The sequence below is a fragment of the Danio aesculapii genome, chromosome 18, assembly GCF_903798145.1.
Source record: "Danio aesculapii chromosome 18, fDanAes4.1, whole genome shotgun sequence".
Lineage (NCBI taxonomy): Eukaryota > Metazoa > Chordata > Actinopteri > Cypriniformes > Danionidae > Danio > Danio aesculapii.
Genome location: NC_079452.1, coordinates 22,305,327 through 22,328,287, shown reverse-complemented (window position 1 = coordinate 22,328,287; position 22,961 = coordinate 22,305,327). Strand labels below are relative to the sequence as shown.

Genomic DNA, 22,961 nt, shown 5'->3' with positions numbered 1-22,961 from the left:
GATGTTGTTGAGGAGTACACAAACAAAAAATGCTAATAAATGAATAAATGCATAAGCAAATGAATGATTTTAAGTGATAAATTACACATGAATCAATGCAGGAATAAATACACAAACAAATAAATGAATGAATGTGAACACAACTAAAATAAATGCATTAAAAAATTAATAAATGGATCAATGCACAAAAAAAAATAAAAGCATTAATAAATAAAAGCACAAATGCATGACATAAATGCATGAATGCAAAAATAAATGCATTAATAAAAGAAATAAGAAATGCACAAATAAATAAATAGATGTAATAATAAAAAATATAATAAATGCATATTGCACAAATAAAAACAATAATAAACTAAATAATAAATGCAGAAATGCACAAATAAATAAATGCAATAATAAAAACAGATGCATATTGCACAAATAAATGCATTAATAAATGAAATAATAAATGCATGAATAAATAATAAATGTATGAATAAACAACTTTAAAAATGCAATAACAAATGCATAAATGCAAAAAATATAAATGCATTCATTACTGCATAAATAAGTAAATACATGCATGCGTACATTTTACAAGCAAATAAATGCACCAATAAGATGCACAAATAAATAAATACCTGAATAAATTCAATGATGCACAATTAAATGCAAAAAAACCAGCCATTTATCATTTAAAGACTATTAGATCAGACTTTTTCTGTTACTGTATGGGCCTGTGAGAGGTCTGTTAGCTAAACTACTCATTCACCAGTGGTCATATATTGTTAACATTCTTCTAAAAGGCTAATTTTACTGGCTTTGTTTCAGCATGGTCTGGTCAAACTATTATTAAATACTACATTGAACTGAAAACACAGCATGGACAACCATATTTTCCATGACAAGCAAAAACTCAAAAAGCAATGCAATGCACTGAGGATTGATGCTGCTGTATATTCCCAGCACTGAGGACAGATCTATGGGCTAATCCTTCAGGAAGAGGGTCATGATGGGAGCTGGAGACTCCATCTCTGCACGAGCATCAGCGGTGCTGGATTACGCAGGCATTAACTCAAGTGCATTCCACAGCTGACGGCTAACAAACACTTACATAACGCTCAGATGATGCTCGCTGCAGGCCCTCGCTCACAGATATGAAGAACATACACACACACACACACACACACACACACACACAAACACGCAACACTTCAGGAGGAGAAGAGATGCGGAGAACAAACAGGTCAGGACTGCCATAAACACATGCTGATATATTCAGTAACACTTTATATATTGACAATGAGCATGCATGATCCATAGACACTTTAAAATACAGTAAAGAATACATTTTATAAACGTACAGATATTTTATGAAAATTATGACGAGAGTTAGCTTTCATAACTTCAACTGTAGGTTTTCTTTAGGCTTCATTGCATTGTAAAGTATCCCAAAATTATGAGGAATTTAAAATTGTAAATGACTGATGGACAAATTTATTTCTAGCATCCAAGTTTTAGACATTTAATAGATCATATTTGAAACATACAACAAAATGTACCCAATATAGTGTATTTTTTATATGTAGACAGCGCCCTCTACTGGATTTGTCATCTGAAATGTACAACAAAACATAAATGAAGTAACGCATTTTAGATTTGCAAAAATGTCAACAGCGCCCTCTAGTGGATCTGTCATCTGAATTGAACAACAAAACGTACCCCAAGTAACACATTTCAGATTCGCAAAAACATAGACAGTGCCCTCTAGTGGATCTGTCATCTGAAACGTACAACAAAACATACCCTTAATAGTTTATTTCAAATTCACAAATATGTAGACAGCATCCACTAGTGCAGGGGTGTCTAAACCTTTTCCTATGAAGGGCCAAAATCCAAAAATCATTGAGAGACTTGGGCCAAAGGTAAATATACCAAACGAAATTAGGTTAAAAGTTGCCATGGGTAATTTCCTAATTTATTTAATAATATTCCAAAATAAATATTAAATATTACCTGAAAAACAAACAAAGGGTTACATTAAATTTGAATTGACAATCTTGAATGGATTCCTATCAGAATCAAAGATTACCATGGGGCAACTTTGGCTCGCAGGCCCTAGTTTGGGCATCTCTGCTCTAGAGGATTCCTCATCTGAATCATATATCAAACATACAAGGAGTAATGCATTTCAGATCCACAAAAATGTAGACAGCGCCCTCTAGTGCAGCGTTTCCCAACCCTGTTCCTGGAGGCACACCAACTGTACATATTTTGGATGTCTCCCTTATCTCACCCATTCACTTCAGGTTTTGGAGTCTCTTCTAATGTTCTGGTGAGTTGATTCAGGTGTGTTGGATTAGGGAGAGCTTGAAAATGTGTACTGTTGGTGTGCCTTCAGGAACAGGGTTGGGAAACACTGCTCTAGTGGATTTGTCATCTAAAACGTTCAACAGAACATAGTCTAAATCAGGGGTTTTCAAACTGTGGGTTTATTCATGCCCCCATGACAAACTGGGGTATTGGACGCAAATAAGGAGAAAGGACTGGTGGAAGAGTGTTGTTTTAATGGAATTTAATAACGGCGAATGAAAAAAAAATTAAAATAACTTCCTCATTTCGCGATGTGCGTGTGCGCGGTCCTTTACTGACAGCTGCTTGTGTGGATCTTGACGGAAAATATGGCGAAAAGTCCTACATGACGGTAATAGTTTAATTCGGTGTTTGCTTCAATAATGCTACTAATATATGCATACTCCACGTGTCGTAATTCTGTTTCAGTTTAATTCAGTTATGATTTAGTCGGATTAGGGTAATCAAAAAAAACAAAATGCTGTTTATATGGTCAATTAATCAGAGTATTGTATTTATTGTATTAAAATCACATTAAAAGTATTGTTGCCCATGTAAACCTACTCAATGTTCGACTCAATCACACCGTCAGGGCTCTGCGAACACTTATTGGCAGTGGAAGATGATTTACGGTTAGTAGTGTCAGAAATCCAACCACGCTGTCCTCACAGAAACAGGTTCAGCCATCACACTGAATCAGACAAGCTGTATATTCATGTTTCAATGTTATTAATGCTACGCACTTTAAACGCAGCAAGTAATATGTGAAGGATGTTTGCACAGGCATTATAATTTTGGCTCGAGGAAGGGTGGGGGGGGCCTAAAAAGTGTATTTCTGATTCACAAATACGGATTTGTCATCTGAATTTTACAACAAAACATACAAATAGTAATGCATTTTAGATTTGCAAAAAATGTAGACAGCGCCCTCTGGTGGATTTGTCATCTGAAATGTTCAATAAAACACACCCTAAGTCACGCATTTCAGATTCTAAAATATGTACACAGCGCCCTCTAGTGGATTTGTCATCTGAAATGTTCAATAAAACACACCCTAAATAGTGCATTTCATGTTCACAAAAAAGTAGACAGCGCCCTCTAGTGGATTTGTCATCTGAAATGTTTAATAAAACACACCCTAAGTCACGTATTTCAGATTCTAAAATATGTACACAGCGCCCTCTAGTGGATTTGTCATCTGAAATCTTCAATAAAACACACCCTAAGTCACGTATTTCAGATTCTAAAAAATGTAGACAGCGCCCTCTAGTGGATTTGTCATCTGAAATCTTCAATAAAACACACCCTAAGTAATGTTTTTCAGATTCTAAAATATGTAGACAGCGCCCTCTAGTGGATTTGTCATCTGAAATGTTCAATAAAACACACTCTAAATAGTGCATTTCATGTTCACAAAAATGTAGACAGTGCCCTCTAGTGGATTTGTCATCTAAAATTTACAACAAAACACACCCTAAGTAACGCATTTCAAATTTTAAAATATGTAGACAGCGCCCTCTAGTGGATTTGTCATCTGAAATGTACAACACCACACCCTTAATAGTGCATTTCAGATACACAAATATGTAGACAGCACCCTCTAGTGAATTTATCCGAAATGTACAACAAAACACACCCTTAATAGTGCATTACAGATTCTCAAAACAATATAGACAGCGCCCTCTAGTGGAATGTACCCAAAAAGCAGCATATTTTACATTTCGCAAAAAAAAATGCAGGCTGAGGCACGCATGTCCAATGTGCTTGGGCTGGAGAAAGGGCTGATCCCCGAACAGCTCAGAAGTGGTTTTACAGGAGATTATTTGCTCAATCTTATCCGTTGTGACTGTGAGAAGGCTACTACAGGTCAGCAACTTGCACACAGAAAGGGTAATCTCATTGCGGAGCGTCTTGGACAGTGTGTGTGTGTGAGTGTGCGAGCATGGCTTACTTAAGATCTACCCCAGAGAGACACACACAACACTGCATTGGTTTACACATAGCCAACGATTTCTGACAGAGGACTGGGCAGAAATGTTTAAAGCAGGGCTTACAGGACAATCAATTCAATCTACTAAACTACTTCTGACCTGGGCTAGATTAAATCAGGTAGACTAGCCACCCTTTCCACTTTGTTCTGTCCCTACACTCTTTCCTGGTGGTGCTCTGCCGGGCCTCTACAACAACTGGCTCCAGTTGCTGCTTGTTCTAGGGGTATTTTCCCTCAATGCATGCTCAATCGGATTCAGTTCAGGTGATTGACTTGGCCATTGCATAACATTCCACTTCTTTCCCTTCAAAAACTCTTTGGTTTTCCGTTTGGGAATTGCATTATGGGATGCTGATCTCTGCTCTGTCGACTTCTGATGTTAAAAATTCATACATGTTCAGAACTGTTAAATAACCCAGACTCAACTTTGGAGACGCGCACATTGCAATATCGATGCAGTCAGGTAGATACACAAACACACACACACACACACACACACACACACACACACACACACACACACACTGCTGATGTGTGTGTGGTATAGGGAAAGCCTGATTCAACGCAACATAATCCAACTAAAGCCCATTCCTGCTCCATACAAGGCAAAGACAAGCTTCAATGGGAATCTCTCGCTCTCACACGCTTCATTTGCATTTTCCTCACAGCATTTAAGTATGCAAACCCTAAAAAGGTGATGTAAACCCTTCCAGACGTTTTGCAAACTTCAACCACACGCTTTTCCCAAAAACCCAGATCTCCAGAGCATTTTACTTCAGTGATTCCTGACACACAAGACTCACTAGTGCTGCGCAGTATGGCCATTCACAGGTAAAGATGACAATATTAGCCCTGCCAAGAAATTATATTTTTATATTTTATATATATTTCCCAATTGCTGTTTAACAAAGACTGTTTTATTATTCAACATCTTTTTGAACATAATTGTTTTAATAACTAATTTCTAATAATTCATTTATTTTGTCTTTGTCATAATGACGGTGCATAATATTTTATATCCAAAGTCTGATTGGACCATTGGACCACAGTGGTTTGTTCTGTAAGCAAATGAAAAAATAAAAGAAAAAGAAAAATTTAATTAAATTAATAAAGTGATAAATAAACTAATACAACTAAAATAAATAGATAAATATAAACAAAAATATATATATATATATATTAACATAAATAAAATAAATATAGGAATATATAAATATAAATAAATATATAAACTACAAAAAATATATAAAATAATAAAACTATAATATAATATAACATAAGTACTGAGCATAATTTTTTTTAATTTAAATTAAGTTAAATTAATAGTGATTAATTCAATTATAAATAAATATAAACAAAAAAATTAAAAATATAAACAAATAAATAAATATAAATCAATTCATACATAAATAACTAAATACATAAATTAATTAATAAATAAAATATAATATAAGGGCGGCACAGTGGCTCAGTGGGTAGCACAATTGCCTCACAGCAAGAAGGTCGCTGGTTTGAGTCTCTGCTGGGTCAGTTGGTGTTTCTGTGTGGAGTTTGCATGTTCTGTCCGTGTTGGCGTGGGTTTCCTCCGGGTGCTCCGGTTTCCCACAGTCCAAACACATGCGCTATAGGGGAATTGATTGACTAAATTAGCTGTAGTGTATGTGTGTGAATGAGAGTGTATGGAAGTTTCCCAGTGATGGGTCTTCGTTATGTAAAACATATACTGGTTAAGTTGGTGGTTCATTCTGCTGTGGCAACGCCTGATAAATAAAGGGACTAAGCCGAAAAGAAAAAGAATGAATGAATATATGCATATATATATATATAAATATATAAAATATATATATATATATATATATATATATATATATATATATATATATATATATATATATATATATATATATATATATATATATATATATATATATATATATTAGAATAACTATGAATAAAATATACATAAATAACTAAAATAAATAATACTTTCTCCAGAAGAAAAACTATACTAGAGAATAAAGTGAAAAGTGTCCTTGCTTTGTTAAACATCACTTGAAAAATATTTAATAAAGAATCAATTTTAGAGGATGGTGAATAATATAACTGTATATAAAGATATGAGATATGGCTCAAAATATAGCTTACATTTTATGTGTGGCATTTAATAAAACTGCACTGACTCAAATTTAAGCAAGACACACATCTCAGACAAATGCACTGAAGGACAAGAGAAGCCAATAAAACAAATGGAGGAAGAGGAAAAGATGCACGGAGGAAAGCGACGCCCTTGAACACGCTGCGTTTGAGGATGTAATGTAGGTCATCAGAAAGAGAAGGAAGTAAAAACATGTGAGAGGAAGAAGAGGAAGAAAAAGACGAGAGTAAAGAGAAACACTTAAACAGCACACTGAATGTTTGACTCCACAGTTCAGCTCTTTCTGAATTCATCAACAAGACTGTTTATAAAGAAATATGGAGTAAACAGGGGAATATAACGGGATAAAAGCACGAATAAAAGCATGAAGTCGACATGTTTCGCTGTTTATCTGGTTATTGTGGTTGCATACTGATGAAACTGGACTGATGAAACTGAGTTTAGACTTAAAGTGGAAGTTAATACAGAGACTAGAAATACAAGCAAACTCTGCTAAATGCTCTATATTTAAAGAAATGTGATGCTAATCTACAGGGCTTGTTTATTTGAGCATATTTACTTGTATTTCTATAAACATATTATAAATGATATGACATGAAATTTTATATTATATAAGCCTAAATGACATGTATAATAATAATAATAATAATAATTTTTATAAGTAGTAGTAGTTCATGATATATTTAGATTATTAATATCATCATCATCATCATCATCATCATCATCAGTAGTGGTACTGGCAGTAATAATAAGTTATTAATATTTTTGTAATAAAAATAGCATAATTATAGAAAAAAAAAATCAAAGAAAAAAAATTAATAAAGAAAAATAACAAAAATATATATTTTTAAATAAACAAATAAAAATATAACAAATAAATAAACAAATGACACCTACAGTACTTAAATATATAGTTTAGTAAAAATTTATAATTATTATTATTATTTTTTATTTAAAATTTACATCTTACAACATAATTTAGAGGCTATACGCATGCACTTGACTCAGAAGTATAAATCAGCCTTGACTTCCATATAAGGAAAAAGAAATACTATGCAAGTCAAAAGGTTTCAGGTTTTCAGCATTCTTCAAAATATCTTCTTTGGTGTCCAACAGAAGAAAGCAGCTCATTAGGGTTTGAGAGCGAGTATATAGTGAGTAAATTGTCATTTTTGAGTGAACTGCCCCTTTACACTAAAAGGAAGTGTGACAGCAGGCTAATGTAAAGTGATGAGGGCTGATCTGCAGATAGCAGCTTCCTGCCTACAGCACAACAACGTGTGTGTGTGTGTGTGTGTGTGTGTGTGTGTGTGTGTGTGTGTGTGAGAGAGAGATGTGGAGAAAAGTAAATGAATCCTCATCCATCATTTCATCTTCAGCATCTCTCTCAACACTGCATGATAAAGGAAAAACATGCGATGTTGTTGAGTACTGCGATAATATTTAATTTTCCTAGAAAAACGCTTTTTATTAGCCATGATGATTTAAAAATCATTTATTTAATTAATAATATTAAAATAAACAGGTAAACTATATCTTTCATATCTAATTCAGACTAAACAATACTGCATGCAAACATTCAGCCTTTAAAACACTATGAAGGAGTAGCAGATACTCTCTGAGACTTTGATTGGCTGTTGTCATTTACCCACTCTGATCTAGACTCCGCCTATTATTGTTTATTTTCAGCTCTGGGTTCTCCTTCTAGCCAATAGCAGTATAGCAACTACTGGGGAAGCAGCATTTAAGATAGTAAAGCCCTCTCTGATTGGTCAAATTTTGCTAAACAGCTAATGCATGAATGTAATTGATCACACATGTCTTTAATACACATATTGCATATACTATTATCACCATAATTATAATGTTATCATATAAAGTGCAGCTCTAACTCTACACCGTCTCTGCATCTGCTGCTATAAAAAGCAGCATCAGGCCTGCGGGAGCCGATCTGTGTTCATCTCCACACATGTTTCTGAGCGGCCGGAGGAAACACACGCGTGACCGCAGTGAGGAGAATATTGGTTGTTGTGTATATATACAGTGTTCACCCCTCACTCATTCATTCACCTTCAGCTTAATCCCTTATTTATCAGGGGTTGCCACAGCGGAATGAACCACCAACTATTCTAGCATGTTTTACACAGCGGATGCCCTTCCAGCAGCAACCCTTTACTGGGAAACACACATTCACACTCACTCATACGCTATGGCCAATTTTGTTTACCCGATTCCCCTATAGCGCATGTGTTTGGACTGGAACCAGAGCACCCAGAGGAAACCCACGCCAACACAGGGAGAACATGCAAACTTCACATAGAAACGCCAACTAACCCAGCTGGGACTCAAACCAGCGACCTTCCTGCTGACCACTGAGCCATTGAATTTAAATGCATTTACTTTCTATTCCTAAAAATGTTCGATGTTGTATATATAATCGTAACTAGATATTTTCCCCAAATCACACAGCCCTAGAAATGATGCAGCTTTACTAGTTTACTTTCACTTTCAATTCAGACTAAACACTTTATGAAGCCATTACTTAGTGACGTGCTGGTGCTGATGAAACTTTAACCAACTTCCTTATCACTCAGACTATGAAACAGACTGATTTTAGTCATCCTGACACACTCACAGCGGATTTTCACATCTGGCTTGTGGATCAAGACCCTCTTTTCCTTTCTTTGGCCGAACACATGAGACCTGCCCAGCTCTTTGTTATTGCAGCTACTGGAAGAACCTGTCAACTAGCTCTCATCACACTAACACACACACACCAGCATCAGAGCAGAACCGACAACACATCTGATCCACATGAAAACACACACACACACACACACACACACACATGCGGCAGGAGTATTCCTTCAGTCTCTCTCCACCTCCGCAAACCCAATTATTCAGCCTGAGAGGTGCGGGGCAGAAGACGAGCTCCACCGCAGGCTGGGAATACAACGCTCCCAAACTGCAGAATATCAAGCCTAGTTTCTATCAGGGTCAGCTGGAATCATGTCTTCATAGCTAGCTAAACATTTGCTATTGAAATGGAAGAAATGCATACATGTTTAGCAATCCGATTTGACGTAATCAATCCAATTCAGATTTGAATCTTGAAAGAAACTAATTCAATGTGCTTTGGTTTGAAGAGTCTTTTCAGTTTTGTATCCCGGACGAGCCCCCGGTTTGAGCCTCAGATAAGAAATACTAATGCCAATTTATACTTCTTTGTCGAATGTTCGCCATACGCTGACAGTATTGTGACTAAGGTTGTCATGATGCTGGAATTCGGTACCAATTAATAATGAAATTTTAAAACATTTCCATTTTCCGCTAACATTTAAGCACTGTTGAGCACATTCTTAAACGATGCTGATTTGCCATTGTGTTCACATGCTCAACAGAAATGACTGACCGTGATTGGCCGTGAAAGTAGGGTTGGGTTGATAGATGATGCAATCGTCCATCGCCGAAGGCAAATAGACATCACGATGGTGAGCTAGCATTACAATCCTCTGCCCCGCACCCGTCACCCCCCGTTCATCAAGCATTTCTGAAAAGCCCTCCTTCCACACTATACCGCTGAAAATGCACATCACATGACCACACACACACACACACACACGTCTCTATCTAACGACAAAAAACGTGATTGACAGGTGGAAATTTGTGTTTAACTTATCTTAAGTTATTTATGATTTGGTTATGGGTAAAACAAAGACCATGCGAGTGGGGTAGTTGAAACGGTAGGCTACAAATAATTAATTCTTTATGAATAAATAAATTATTCATAAATAATTCATTCGCCGCCGCCTACGACGACAATGCCACCGTCCATCGTGATGTTTTACATTAGACATCCTACGATGCCAGATTGGTCGACATTGCTCAACCCTACCGTGAAGGTCATCAGAACGCACCGCTGTTTACTGAGTGTAAACACAGATACTGGTACACTGGAGCCTTTTAAATTCACATCGATGAGCTGGTTTGTCTATAAGCTGACACACATGCGATCCGATGATAATTCGTGGCTTTAAAACGCTCCAGTGTTGACCTTCACGGCCAATCACAGTCATTTCTGTTGAGCACATAAGCCCAATGGTAAATCAACGCCATTTAAGAACGTGCTCAAATGGACAGCGCTAGCGGGAAATGGACGTTTTTAAAATTTCAGTATCGACTGGTACCGAATTCCAGTATCGTATCTAGATTTCTGAGTTCCGTCTGCTGCTTTAGAAATAACACTTATAAAACACTAGTAGACGGTGGAGTTTCTATACTACACTGTGTCAAGTTTCTTCACCTGAGTTTTGGGTTTATAACGCATATTTTTATGTGTACAATGTTACCATAAGCAGTACCTAAAAATCACACTCATTCAAGAGAGATCAACTTTTCAACAAGTTTAATTAAAGCAAAACAAATCAAAAGTGTTCATCTGAAGCTACTCAACAGGACTTGACATTTATTAACACTCATGACACCGGCCTTGCCCAGCCCCATGGCTCTTGGCCCCGCCCACTAGCTCTTCCATTACACAGTTACATTTTTTAAACACATGCATGTCAGGGTTTGGCAAAGGATGTGTGTGCACAAAATTATAAATTCGCCTTACGGCACTCAAATGTGGGGGCTCGTCCGGGATACAAGTGAATTCAAGTGAAAAAAAAGGTTGCAGAGACTAAATCAAACTTTAATATACAAACTAAATCCAAAAATATGTTAAACAGATTTAAGAAGTGGGATAAAATTCCTCCCATGTTATTTGTTGTTGTTGTCGTCAAAGGTTGAGTCCATTCAGACACTGTATTGTGTAAAAATATCTATTATTCAGTAAAGAAATGACAAATTTGTGTCCTTGTATTCATCTCATAGGTCGGACTTCTTCCACCTTTACAAAACAGCCAGTTTTCCTGTTCAGATCATATATTTTGCATATTGTTGGGTCTATGCACTATGCAGATTGCAGCACTCGTCACAAAGGTTAAACATTCAAGTGATCTGAAACCATTGAAACACAAGACGTCGTGAAAGTCGGCTCAATTCACACACCCAAAACGCACACAGAGAAAGTGGCTTTTCAACATGCGAGTGCCAAAATGAGTTCTCTACCGCTTATCATACTTGCCCCTACCTGTCTTTTACACAATGTTGCTGAGGTGTGTAAAATTATACCTGCATCTAAATGTTGGTGTTGTAACATCTGCATTTATGCTCAAAAACTATTCAATTTTTATATATTTGGCCATTTTAATTATAATATAAATAAATAATAAAAATGCTCATTAATATTCTGGTTCACTAGCAGTATGCTGGGTGTGTGACTGATTCAAGACCTTTACAGATAAATGTAAGTTCTTCAGTTTAGTTCCACTTTAAGGGAAAATGTTAGCAATGCATTTACTCACGGGAGAAATAATAATATTATAAATGGTTTAATAATAATGACACTTTTGTAGGCTAAACCATTTTAACACTGCATGCTACTCAATCCCACATCCAAAGCAGACTCAAAACCCAGCTGATCACAAGTGACTATTTTCTAAACACCATCCAATGCCGCAGGTCTCAGTCAAACATCAGGATTACCTTACATTTGCTATTCATCCTACACACATTCCTCCAGAGGATAGTTAAACTGCCCAAACCTGTGGAGTCACACCCTCACAACATCTGAGACGCCAACAACTGACTGACTGTCAATAGCCTGCATGGGCCAGAGCTCTGAAATGGACGACAGCAGCAGAAAACCTCTGGAGTACGGCTGTGCGATACTGAAAAAACATTGCAATATGCAATAATGCCGTTGAAGAGAATTTCATAATCAAATCTGAATATTCTGCTAATTTAAAAAATAAAAAAGGTATTTTCTAGAGCAGCACATGAGCTCAGAATGTGTGATTTGTGGATTTACCGCAAAGTTTATCCAGAATTTTGTGAAAACGTATTATTTGCATGCATTTTTAAGGCCTGTTTGAGTATTTCAAGCAAGGTTAAAGCATCCGGACACAATAAGACTGTACTGTTTGTAGTGTTATTTATTGAATTATTTAAATGAAGAAGACTATGGTGTCATTTTACATTTGATTATTCAATTTCTGTACCCAAATACTATTTGACTACCCTAAAAACTATAAAGCACCGTTTATTTCATTTGTATCTTTGCACTATTGTATTTATACATGCATGTGAATAATTAAATATTATTGTATACTCTCATTTACATTTACATTTAGCAGACGCTTTTATCCAAAGCAACTTAAAAATGAGGACAAGGAAGCAATTTACACAACTATAAGAGCAGCAGTGAACAAGTGCTGTAGGCAAGTTTCAGGTGTGTACAGTCTAAGATGCAAAGCATTAGTAATGTGTTTATTTTTTTTAGTGGTATAGCCAGAGAGGCAGTTGCAGATTAGGAAGGAAAGTGGAGACTAAACAGTTGAGTTTTTAGTCGTTTCTTGAAGACAGCAAGTGACTCTGCTGTTCTGATGTAGTTAGGGAGTTCATTCCACCAACTGGGCAGATTGAATGCGAGAGTTCAGGAAAGTGATTTCTTCCCTCTTCGGGATGGAACCACGAGGCGACGTTCATCCACAGAACGCAAGTTTCTGGAGGGCACATATATCTGCAGAAGTGAGAGCAGATACGAAGGAGCAGAGCCAGAGGTCGCTTTGTAAGCAAACATCAGAGCTTTGTATTTGATGCGAGCAGCAACTGGCAGCCAGTGCAAACGGGTGAGTAGCGGAGTGACATGTGCTCTTTTGGGTTCATCAAAGACCACTCGTGCTGCAGCGTTCTGAAGCAGCTGAAGAGGTTTGATAGAATTAGCTGGAAGCCTGGCTAGTAGAGAGTTGCAATAGTCCAGTTTGGAGAGAACAAGAGCTTGAACAATGAGTTGAGCTGTATGTTCAGATAGGAAGGGTCGGACCTTTCTGATGTTATAGAGTGCGAATCTGCAAGATCGAGCAGTTCTAGAAATGTGCTCAGAGAAGTTTAGTTGGTCATCAATCGTTACTCCAAGGTTTTTTACTATTTCGGATGCAGTAATGGTTGCCCCATCCATCTGGATTGAAAAGTTATGGTGTAGGAGTCGGGTTGGCAGAAAATTCAAGCATTTCCGTTTTCGCTCTCCCCATCAAAATCATTCCAAATTGAGCTATTCATGTCAACCGATGGAAATGCATTATCACAATATACTGTATACTATAAAAAAAAAACTAAATATCTCAATGTCAGTCTTTTTTCCAATATCGTGCAGCTCTAGTACATTCTAATGCAAAAATTTGAATTTTTGGTGTGTCGAGGCACACAAGACAATGATGACTTAATCGATGTGATTTGTTTTCAATTCCACTCATTTTGTGCTGTGAACATGACCGTTTATTGATTTCTTTCACATAAGGTATGCTAATCTCTATGTTTTTGATGAACAATTAACAATATCTAGATGTGTAGAGACTGTGAGCAACTTGAATCTGAATGGACTTTGGCCATTTTGCTTTTATGTGGTGGTGCATGGTGTGTTTTCTTGGTTTTTATCAATTCCTAAAAAAGGAAATTATATTTAAGGACAGTTGTTTGAAATATTACACACTTTAAAAAGTGAGTGTCATTTCATTTCAGTGATGTGATGCTTGATCTGGTTTTTGTTTGTCCCTCTTGTGGAATATAGTACTTTTCCTAGTAACGTTAAGTATCGCCTTAAATATTCAAACAGAATTAAAATTTTGCTTGTACTTACTGTGATGACATGCTAAACAATGCATTATTTTATATGCTATTTTTACATTTTTAATAGCCAACATATGCTTCGTATTATTTCAGGGTCGGTCTGGCTGATAAAACCATTTAAGCGATTAACTTGAATGTGTATATTCAGCCTGATCTCACGAGCAAACGTAAGCATCTTACGTTTTGTCAGTTTAGTGGCTAATTCTTACGAATTCGTATGAGTTCAGTCGTACGAAATTGAACGATTTTAAAAAGGAGGCGTGGCACCTAACCCCACCCCTAAACCCAACCGTCATTGGGTGATGAGCAAATCATACTAAATTATACGAATTAGATCGTACGAATTAGCCACTAAATCAAAAAGTTACGAATTGCCGTGAGATTGTGTTGGTATTTTACACCACCTGGACAAGAGCGGAGCCTGGGGGAAAGTGATCGTGGATGAAGTTGCAATGTATATTGCAGAAGATATGGTGCCCATAACCCCAGTTCAAATCCCGGAAGATAAAATCAAAACAAAATAAAGCCGATTTTGAACAGTTTCATTGTCATTGGATGATTTTAAGTGGGGGGAAATCAATTAAAATGATTATTCTGTTGTTTTTTTGGACTATCTCATCAACATATCTCAACTTCTGAAAGTGAACAGCCATGTTTTACTGTTGTATAAAACAGTGGTCATGGAAAACAGGGAGGGTTTGGTGATTTCCAAAAATCTAATTCACTTTTTTAAACTATTAGAATTACCATATTTTATCCATAACTTACTGAAGAGAAATAGCAGTAAATAGCTTCATTAAAAAAACAATAACATGCAAATAATCAGCTGTTCAACTTTTTTTCGACACCTTTACGGCACTCACGTACATTAAAAATAAATACAGACCACAACTGAAGATGAAGAATGATCTCTGAGTGGCGTTCTCCAAAATTAAATGATGAATAGACTTGGGCCTGTTGGTATGTGTGCGCCGTTGTGTGAAAGGTTTATATATTTATAACCAGCTCAGAAGATATTAGGGGTCGCCAGTCTCTGAGGTGTTATTTTGCGGGTTGTGGGCTGAAAAGTTGAGGAAACCCTAAAACACATGAACACATTTTAACAATGTAAACAAACAAAATGAAATTAAAGTCACCACCAATTCGCTCTACTGGTTTAGATTATTCAACTTAAAAACAGAGAACAATCAGAAAACCTAAACCACTTGAAACAAAGCCGAGTCACTTGTTTCTTTACATGGCTTGACTGCCATATTTCAGCACCCGTTTCAGCACCCAAAATAATTCAGTACAGACTTTTGGAGAAAAAAAATGCCATGCTTTGTTTTAGAGAGGTGTTTTGATGCAATACATTGCAACCACATTGGTATTTAAATCTCTAATTTATTGCAAAGCATTTCAATATGTATACTGCGATATGCACACTTTAATAACTTCGATACATTGCACATCCACAACACAACAACCTCTCGTCATGATCCTGAACATGCTTCCATACCAACCCAGCGAACATGAACTTTGGAGTTATTTCCGTCTTACAGCTGGGAAAGCTGCAGTTATAATGCTATTTGCAAGGTTTTAGAAAGGCAGCAAGTTTTGAGGATTGTGAAAGGACATTTTACAGAACTGTAACATGTTTCTGAATGCAATTTCCTTTATTTGAGTTATTCTGCTATGCAACAAGTCCATAAAAAGCATTAGCAATCTTTCGCGGTTTTGTTTGACAGCTGATCGCTATAAAAATCAGACTTTAGAGGGAAACACCATTTTAAAAGGTATTCGTGTTTGGATGCATCTCTCATCAGCCGTCTGAATAAAATGACACGAGACATATAACAGACATTATCGGTCAGCCTTCAAATGACGATGCGGGCTGACGCAGGAATGTAAACCTGTCATCGGTTTGCATAGATGCACTCCAAACTACTGCGTACAATGAGATCAGGAGCACCTAGCAAGCTAGTGTACACAGATGTTACCAAAATCTGTTTTTATAGCATCATAAAAACTAAATTTACTCAATGAAAAACTGACTTATAGAACTGATGACTCGTCTTGCACTACAAAGATTTTCGTCCAATCAGAATCTCTCTAGAAAACAGAATACCCCTCCTCCTAATATCACATGCAAGCACAGATCAATCGTGGTGGGAATGAAAACGTATTGCCGTTGGGGCAACATTTAACAGTAATTGTAATTTTAAAACTATATTTATTTATAAAATCAAGAGCTCTTTGATGCGTTTCATTACAACATTTTTATTTAAATATTCTCTCCATATACTTTGCTGTCAATGTCAAATGTTGTGTGCTGATTCAAAAAGTATTGCACAAAATAATAGATCATTAAGAAAATTTTAATATTTATATATATATATATATATATATATATATATATATATATATATATATATATATATATATATATATATATATATATATATATATATATATATATATATATATATATATATATATATATATATATAATTAATTAATAAAATGCAATAAACACAAATATCAATTATAACTTTTTTTTAATTGTATATTTAAAAAAATAATAGAGTAAAAATGTATAATAAAAAATATAATAAAATAAATGCATAAATAAAAAACTAAATAATAAAAATTATATATATATTATTTTTATACAAGTTAATTAATAAATAAAATATAAAAAATAAAAATATATTGAAATATAAAAATATTCTTTCAATGTAAAAATAAATTAATTAAAAATAATAATTTAAAAAATTATATATATATATATATATATATATATATATATATATATATATATATATATATATATATATAAATCAAATAATTTAAATACAAGTTATGTAAAGTTTAACTTTATATTTTTAGTCTTATTATTTGTCTAATATTTAATTAATGCAACTTCAGAAAAGTTCGTTTGATTCAACAAAACAAATTAAATGCATGGTTTTTTTACAGTGTGGTCAACTATAATCATAACTCAATATTATACATCCTACGATGTAAATACTGTGCATGTGCACATTGTGAAAACAATATATCATCCAGGCCTACATGGTAATATTATGTGGAATCAGGGCCTGTTTCACCTTTACATACAAACATTTATAGAAATGACCTTATCGAAACCACAGAGCCAATCAAGAACCACTGCAGCAACAACAACAACAACAACAAAAGCATTGCTGACTTATAATTTCCTCTTAGATTGCAGCAGCACTATTCAAGTGGCATAATACAGCAAGGGTCAATAGTGTTGAAAGGCTCAGTCCATCTGAGACCAATGCAATGCAAGAGTTGCTTAAATCAACTGTAAGCTCTTTTTTTTTTTTGGTTGCTGTGAGGTCAGCTCACACAGCAAAACAAGCCCTGGCTATTTGACACCTCACAGATGTCTCTCTGCAGGTGAAGGTTAGGATTCTCCAGAAAGGGTTTGCAGGTCAAAAAACAGCACAATAATGAATGCAATGCAACACTTTCTATGGATCTCTACCTATAGATTAAAGATATACGATACTTACTGCTGTTGTGTATGACGATAATGATAATTCTTACACTATATAATTTCCCTTTATAAATGCTATTTTTATGAGCTGTGATAATAAACAGGTCAACTTTATTTTCCAGATTTAATTCAGACTAAAAAAACTGCAAACATTTAGTCTAAAGCATTATGAATGAGTGAAGACCTGCACAGATATTCTGACTCTGATTGGCTGTTGTAATTTTATAATATAGTAAGGATTCGTCTGATTGGTTAAATTTAGATAAACAAGCAATGCACAAAATAAATGTAATTTATCACACATATATATCGCATATACTGTTATTATGATCATTTTGTATATACAGTATACAGCCCTAGCTCTATCAATGGTGGTGAATATCCTCACTCAATGACGAGGCTTGGAAGCAGTGTGACAACAATGAGGATGAAGAAAATTAATTATTTCATTAATCCACCAGTTTAGTCTGGTCATGTTTTTAGATCTATTTAAAAGCAAACCAAGATTTTCCAACGTGCATGAATCGGACATGTGATCAGTGCATGCATTATTATCATTATTCAGAGTTACTGTGAATTCTAAACATGTTTTAAAGGCGTGTAGAGTCCAGGAAGCTGACGTCACAGCACATCCGCTCTTATTAATAGCTCTGACAGAGCGTGCAATATTTGGACATGTATGACACACACAGCAGATTAATTTTGTGTAATACTAGTTTATTAGACATTATTTTTCTAATTAACAGCTCATCAGGAACTAGTGTATTTGCCAATTGTGACATCAACCTTAACAGAACTAGGTTTTATTTTAACTAGGCCTGAATCTAGTCACTAGGTATTCAATTTTTATAGTAGCTGTCTTTAAATAATCCATTTAAGTAATGATATTGATAGGTTTAGGGAAAGGTTTTGAGCTTTTGATTGGTTAAAAGACGTCAACAGTGTAATTAGCATGCATAATTACAATGTAATTACTTTACATTACACATGTTTTTAAAGCTACAAAATGTGTGCACTATATCAAATGATTAACTGTAGCTCTATAGTAATATAGAATGCAAATAAATTAGCTAAATAATACACATTTACAATAGACAATGAATTAATAGAAATTATAGCCTGGGAAGACACTACTAAACCTGCTGAAATGGTCACGAATAATCAATTGAAGACACAGCAACAACAACAACGGAGGTAGATATAGTTAGTTTCAGAGAATACACTGTTAAAAAACAATTGCTATGATCACATTTGATGATGATGATGAGTGCACAAGTGACAGTATTGCATCATAGTAAAAGTAAACGCCACCAACATTACAGGATATACTGCACACTTATAAACACGTCGGTCCGGTAAAAACACGCCTGCACCCGGACAGAGCTCATCATCCAAACACAATTCGTCCCTCTAATGTCATACCACACAATGCCATACAGGAACACACAGAAGGGTCGATGAGGACAATGATTCACACACATACTCGCATGAACCAACATGATGAAAATAATGCAACTATACCATAATGAGAATTTACATACAGCACCTTACTGTGAAAGTACTGCAATTAGCCAGTAATTTACTGTAAATTTAGGGTCAAATATTTTACACTCATTACTGTAGGTATGATTTTAAAGGGTTCCACTTTAGATCTCTGTCATTACTAGATAACGAGGTGGGATACGGGTATGGTTAGAGACAGATTTTGTGGTTTGTGTTGGTTAAAAGGCTCAGCGGTGCAATAATAAACGCAAATATACTCACATGAACCACTCCATAATGAAAATAATGTAACTATTCGTCTTGCTGAGAATTGACATACAGTAGGCTACCTTGCAGTGAAAGTAGTGCAAATTATTATTAGCCGGTTATTTACTCATTAACATAGGTATTATTTTAAAGGATCGCACTTTATATATTGCATCTTTAACTACTTTGTACAGCTAACAAGGTGGGATGCAGATTTTATTGAGGGAAGTCTGTATTATATTCGCACACTCATTCAGTGACAATGTCTTTTTGAATATTGGGTCTGAAATCGTATTGAAGTATGACCTGGAAACAACATTAGCACAATTTAATTGACTGTGAACAATGTTGTACTCTGATAGTCATTGACTACTAATAGGATTTTCCCCATTTAGAATTTGCAAAGAGTACTTTTCTGAAATGATATTATTAAAGAGAAAGTTCATCTGTGTGAATGTAAAACCAAATTCACCTCAACACAGACTTGGGCTCGGTTAAAAGAGTGAGCGGTGTAATAATGCGAAATAAACTCACATGATGAAAATAATGTAACTACCTCTAACTGGGAATTTACATATGCAGGCTACCCTGAAGTTGCTTTTATAGTCGCTACTTATGACCTGCTCCCTATATTGTTTACCATGGTATTTTAAATATTCAGTCTGAAATCTCATGTAAGAATGACTTATATCAACATGAGCACTATGTATTTGACTGTGAACACTGTTGCACGTTGATAGTCATTGGCTGCTAATATCACTTCCCCTTTTAAGAATTGGAAAATATTTTCTCGAGTTATATTTTTAAGAAGAGAGCGCGAATATAAAGTCAAGTTTGCCTCAATTTAGTTCATGGTCAAATATTTTACACTCATTATAGTAGGATATTGATTTTAAAAGGTCCCACTTTATATTATGACTACGTAGTGCTGATGAGGTGGGATACGGGCTCGGTTAGGGACAGATTTTGTGGTTTGTGTTGGTTATAAGGCTCAGCGGTGCAATAATTAACGTAAATATCCTCACATGAACCACTCCATGATGAAAATAATGCAACTATAGCTCTTATTAAAAATTCACATACAGTACCTTACGGTAAAAGTAGTGCAAATATTAGCCAGTGATTTACTGTGAATTTATGGTCAAATTATTTACATTAGGTATTATTTTTAAAGGCTCCCAACTTATATTATAACTACTTACTGCTAATGAGGTGGGATACGGGTTCAGTTATGGACAGATTTTGTGGTTTCCGTTGGTTAAAAGGGTCAGCAAATATACTCGCACGAGCCACTCCATAGCTTACTCTGAAAATAATGTAACTACCTCTTATTGAGAAGTTACACACAGTAGGCTATCTTACCGTGAAACTAGTGCAATGAATATAATTTACACTCGTTAACCTAGGTATGATTTTAAAGGGTCCCATTTTATATTAAGCATCTGCTAAAGGGATAGGCCATAGGTATGGTTAGGGACAGATTTTGTGGTTTGGGTTGGTTAAAAGGGTCAGCTGTATAATAATTAACCCAAAATATTCTCATATTAACCACTCCATGATGAATTTAATGCAACTATACCTCTTACTGAGAATGTTCATACAGCAGGCCACCTTACTGTGAAAGCTGTTCAATTATCAGCCAGTAATTTGATGTTACTGTGAATTTAGGGTGAGATATTTTACACTCATTAACGCAGGTATGATCTTAAAGGGTCCCACTTTATATTATGACTCCGTGCTGCTAATGAGGAGGGATACGGGCTCGGTTAGGGACAGATTTCGTGGTTTGTGTTGGTTAAAAGGCTCAGCGGTGTAATAATTAAAGCAAATATACTCACATGAACCACTCCATGATGACGGGAAGCGGGGCTGCGGTGGCCGCTTGTCCTCCGGGTAGCCCGAGCTAGCAGTGCGGCTCCGCGGCTTTCTGCGGCGACTAATCCCCGGTTCTGGAGCTCGGCGAACGGTAAGCGCGTTAGTGTCTGGCGGCGGAGAGCGGACGGCGGGGCCGGTGGATGAGCTCCAGCGCTCCGGTCGAGCACCGCATTGACTTTGACGTTTGGCGAAGGAGAGTTTCTGGCGTAAATCTGCGCTAATCTCCGCGCCGCTGCTCGCCGGGGAATGGCGGCTGTCCGCTCAGCAGAGCATCGCGCTGCACCGGGCTCGCTGTCGGGTCGGTACCGGGACCGGGGCTCTTGCTCTCAGCTTGTAGGGCAACCGGACTGGCTGTTTTCAAGCTCTGCCATATACAGGAAATCCGGAAGTAAACACAGGTTCGATGCCGACCCCCTCTCTCCCGGGATGTGGTCGGTTGACGGAGGCATGCTAGGATATGTAGTTCCTCCTGAACTATCAGGAGGACTACACGGCGACGTCTTAAATGACGTACGGTTTTATGCGTTATCCTCACAGATTTAAAGAAAAGGTTTGGGTTTAAGGGAACAAAGTTAAAGAGGTATTCTTTTAAATTATCATCTCAATGTTAAACAATAATGTAATTCTGAATTTTGTTCCAATTTAGACTACGAGTCTCTCTTTTCTCCAGTATATTTAAATATATATAACAGTATACAAATATTTATATGTTCATTTAAATATATGCATTAATTGAAAAAAAAAAAAGTTTCCTTTTGTTTTATTGTTAAACATTTTATTTATTCATTCATGCTTGAATTTAGTTTTGATATTACTAGTGCAACTTGGTATCATTGATTTAAATTGTATTTTTTATTTAGTATTTAGAAGGTATTAGAATAATATGAGGAAAAGACTAAAACATCGATTCATCAGTTTATAAGTGACATTAAATAAAAGGATGTCATTAAATTGCTTGATTTTTTTCTTCCTCCCATTTAATTAAAGTTGCAAAAAGTGCTAAATTAATACTAAATAGAACAATTAAGAGCATTTGATACTACAGATACATATATTGCTTTATTCCTACAGCAATACATTTGTCTTTTCCAATTATACACTAAAATATTGTATTAAATATCACAGTTGATGCAAATTATGTGTCTTAATTGACTTTATTGTACACAGTTGTTTAAATAGATTTATGAAATGTATGATTTATAGCCAGGATGTTGTTTAAATAGATTTATAATAATAATAATAATAATAATAATAATAATAATATATGGATATTAATAATATTTATAACAATACCAAAAAAGATGACGATGATGGAAAAAACATAGATACCTTTGCCTTTCCCCTTTATATACTAAACTATTTTATTAAATATCACAGTTCAAATGATGTGTTTATTTTCTTTATTGTAAACAACTGTTTAAATAGATTTATGAAATGTATGATTTATGACCAAGATGTTGTTTAAATATATTTATAATAATAATGATAATAACAAATAATAATAACAATAACAACAACAATAATAATAAGAATAATAACAATAATTAATAAATGAATGTTCATAATTATTATAACAATAACAAAAAAGAAGATGATGATGAAAAACACTGACTCATGTGCCT

General features: G+C 35.3%; 1 protein-coding gene across 3 annotated transcripts in view; it reads right to left on the bottom strand.

The window, feature by feature from the left end:
* Positions 1-21,737, bottom strand: part of mob2b (MOB kinase activator 2b) — a 62,596-nt gene extending 40,859 nt beyond the window's left edge. The window contains exon 1 of one of the 3 annotated variants that reach the window (XM_056478666.1): positions 21,303-21,737. In XM_056478666.1, coding sequence (XP_056334641.1) covers positions 21,303-21,316 — 14 coding nt within the window. In that variant the 5' untranslated portion in view covers positions 21,317-21,737. Of the gene's footprint in view, positions 1-19,479; positions 19,488-20,489; positions 20,502-21,302 lie in introns of those variants that run through there. The other 2 variants (XM_056478667.1, XM_056478668.1) reach the window with 2 other exon arrangements.
* Positions 21,738-22,961: the final 1,224 nt, after the last annotated feature.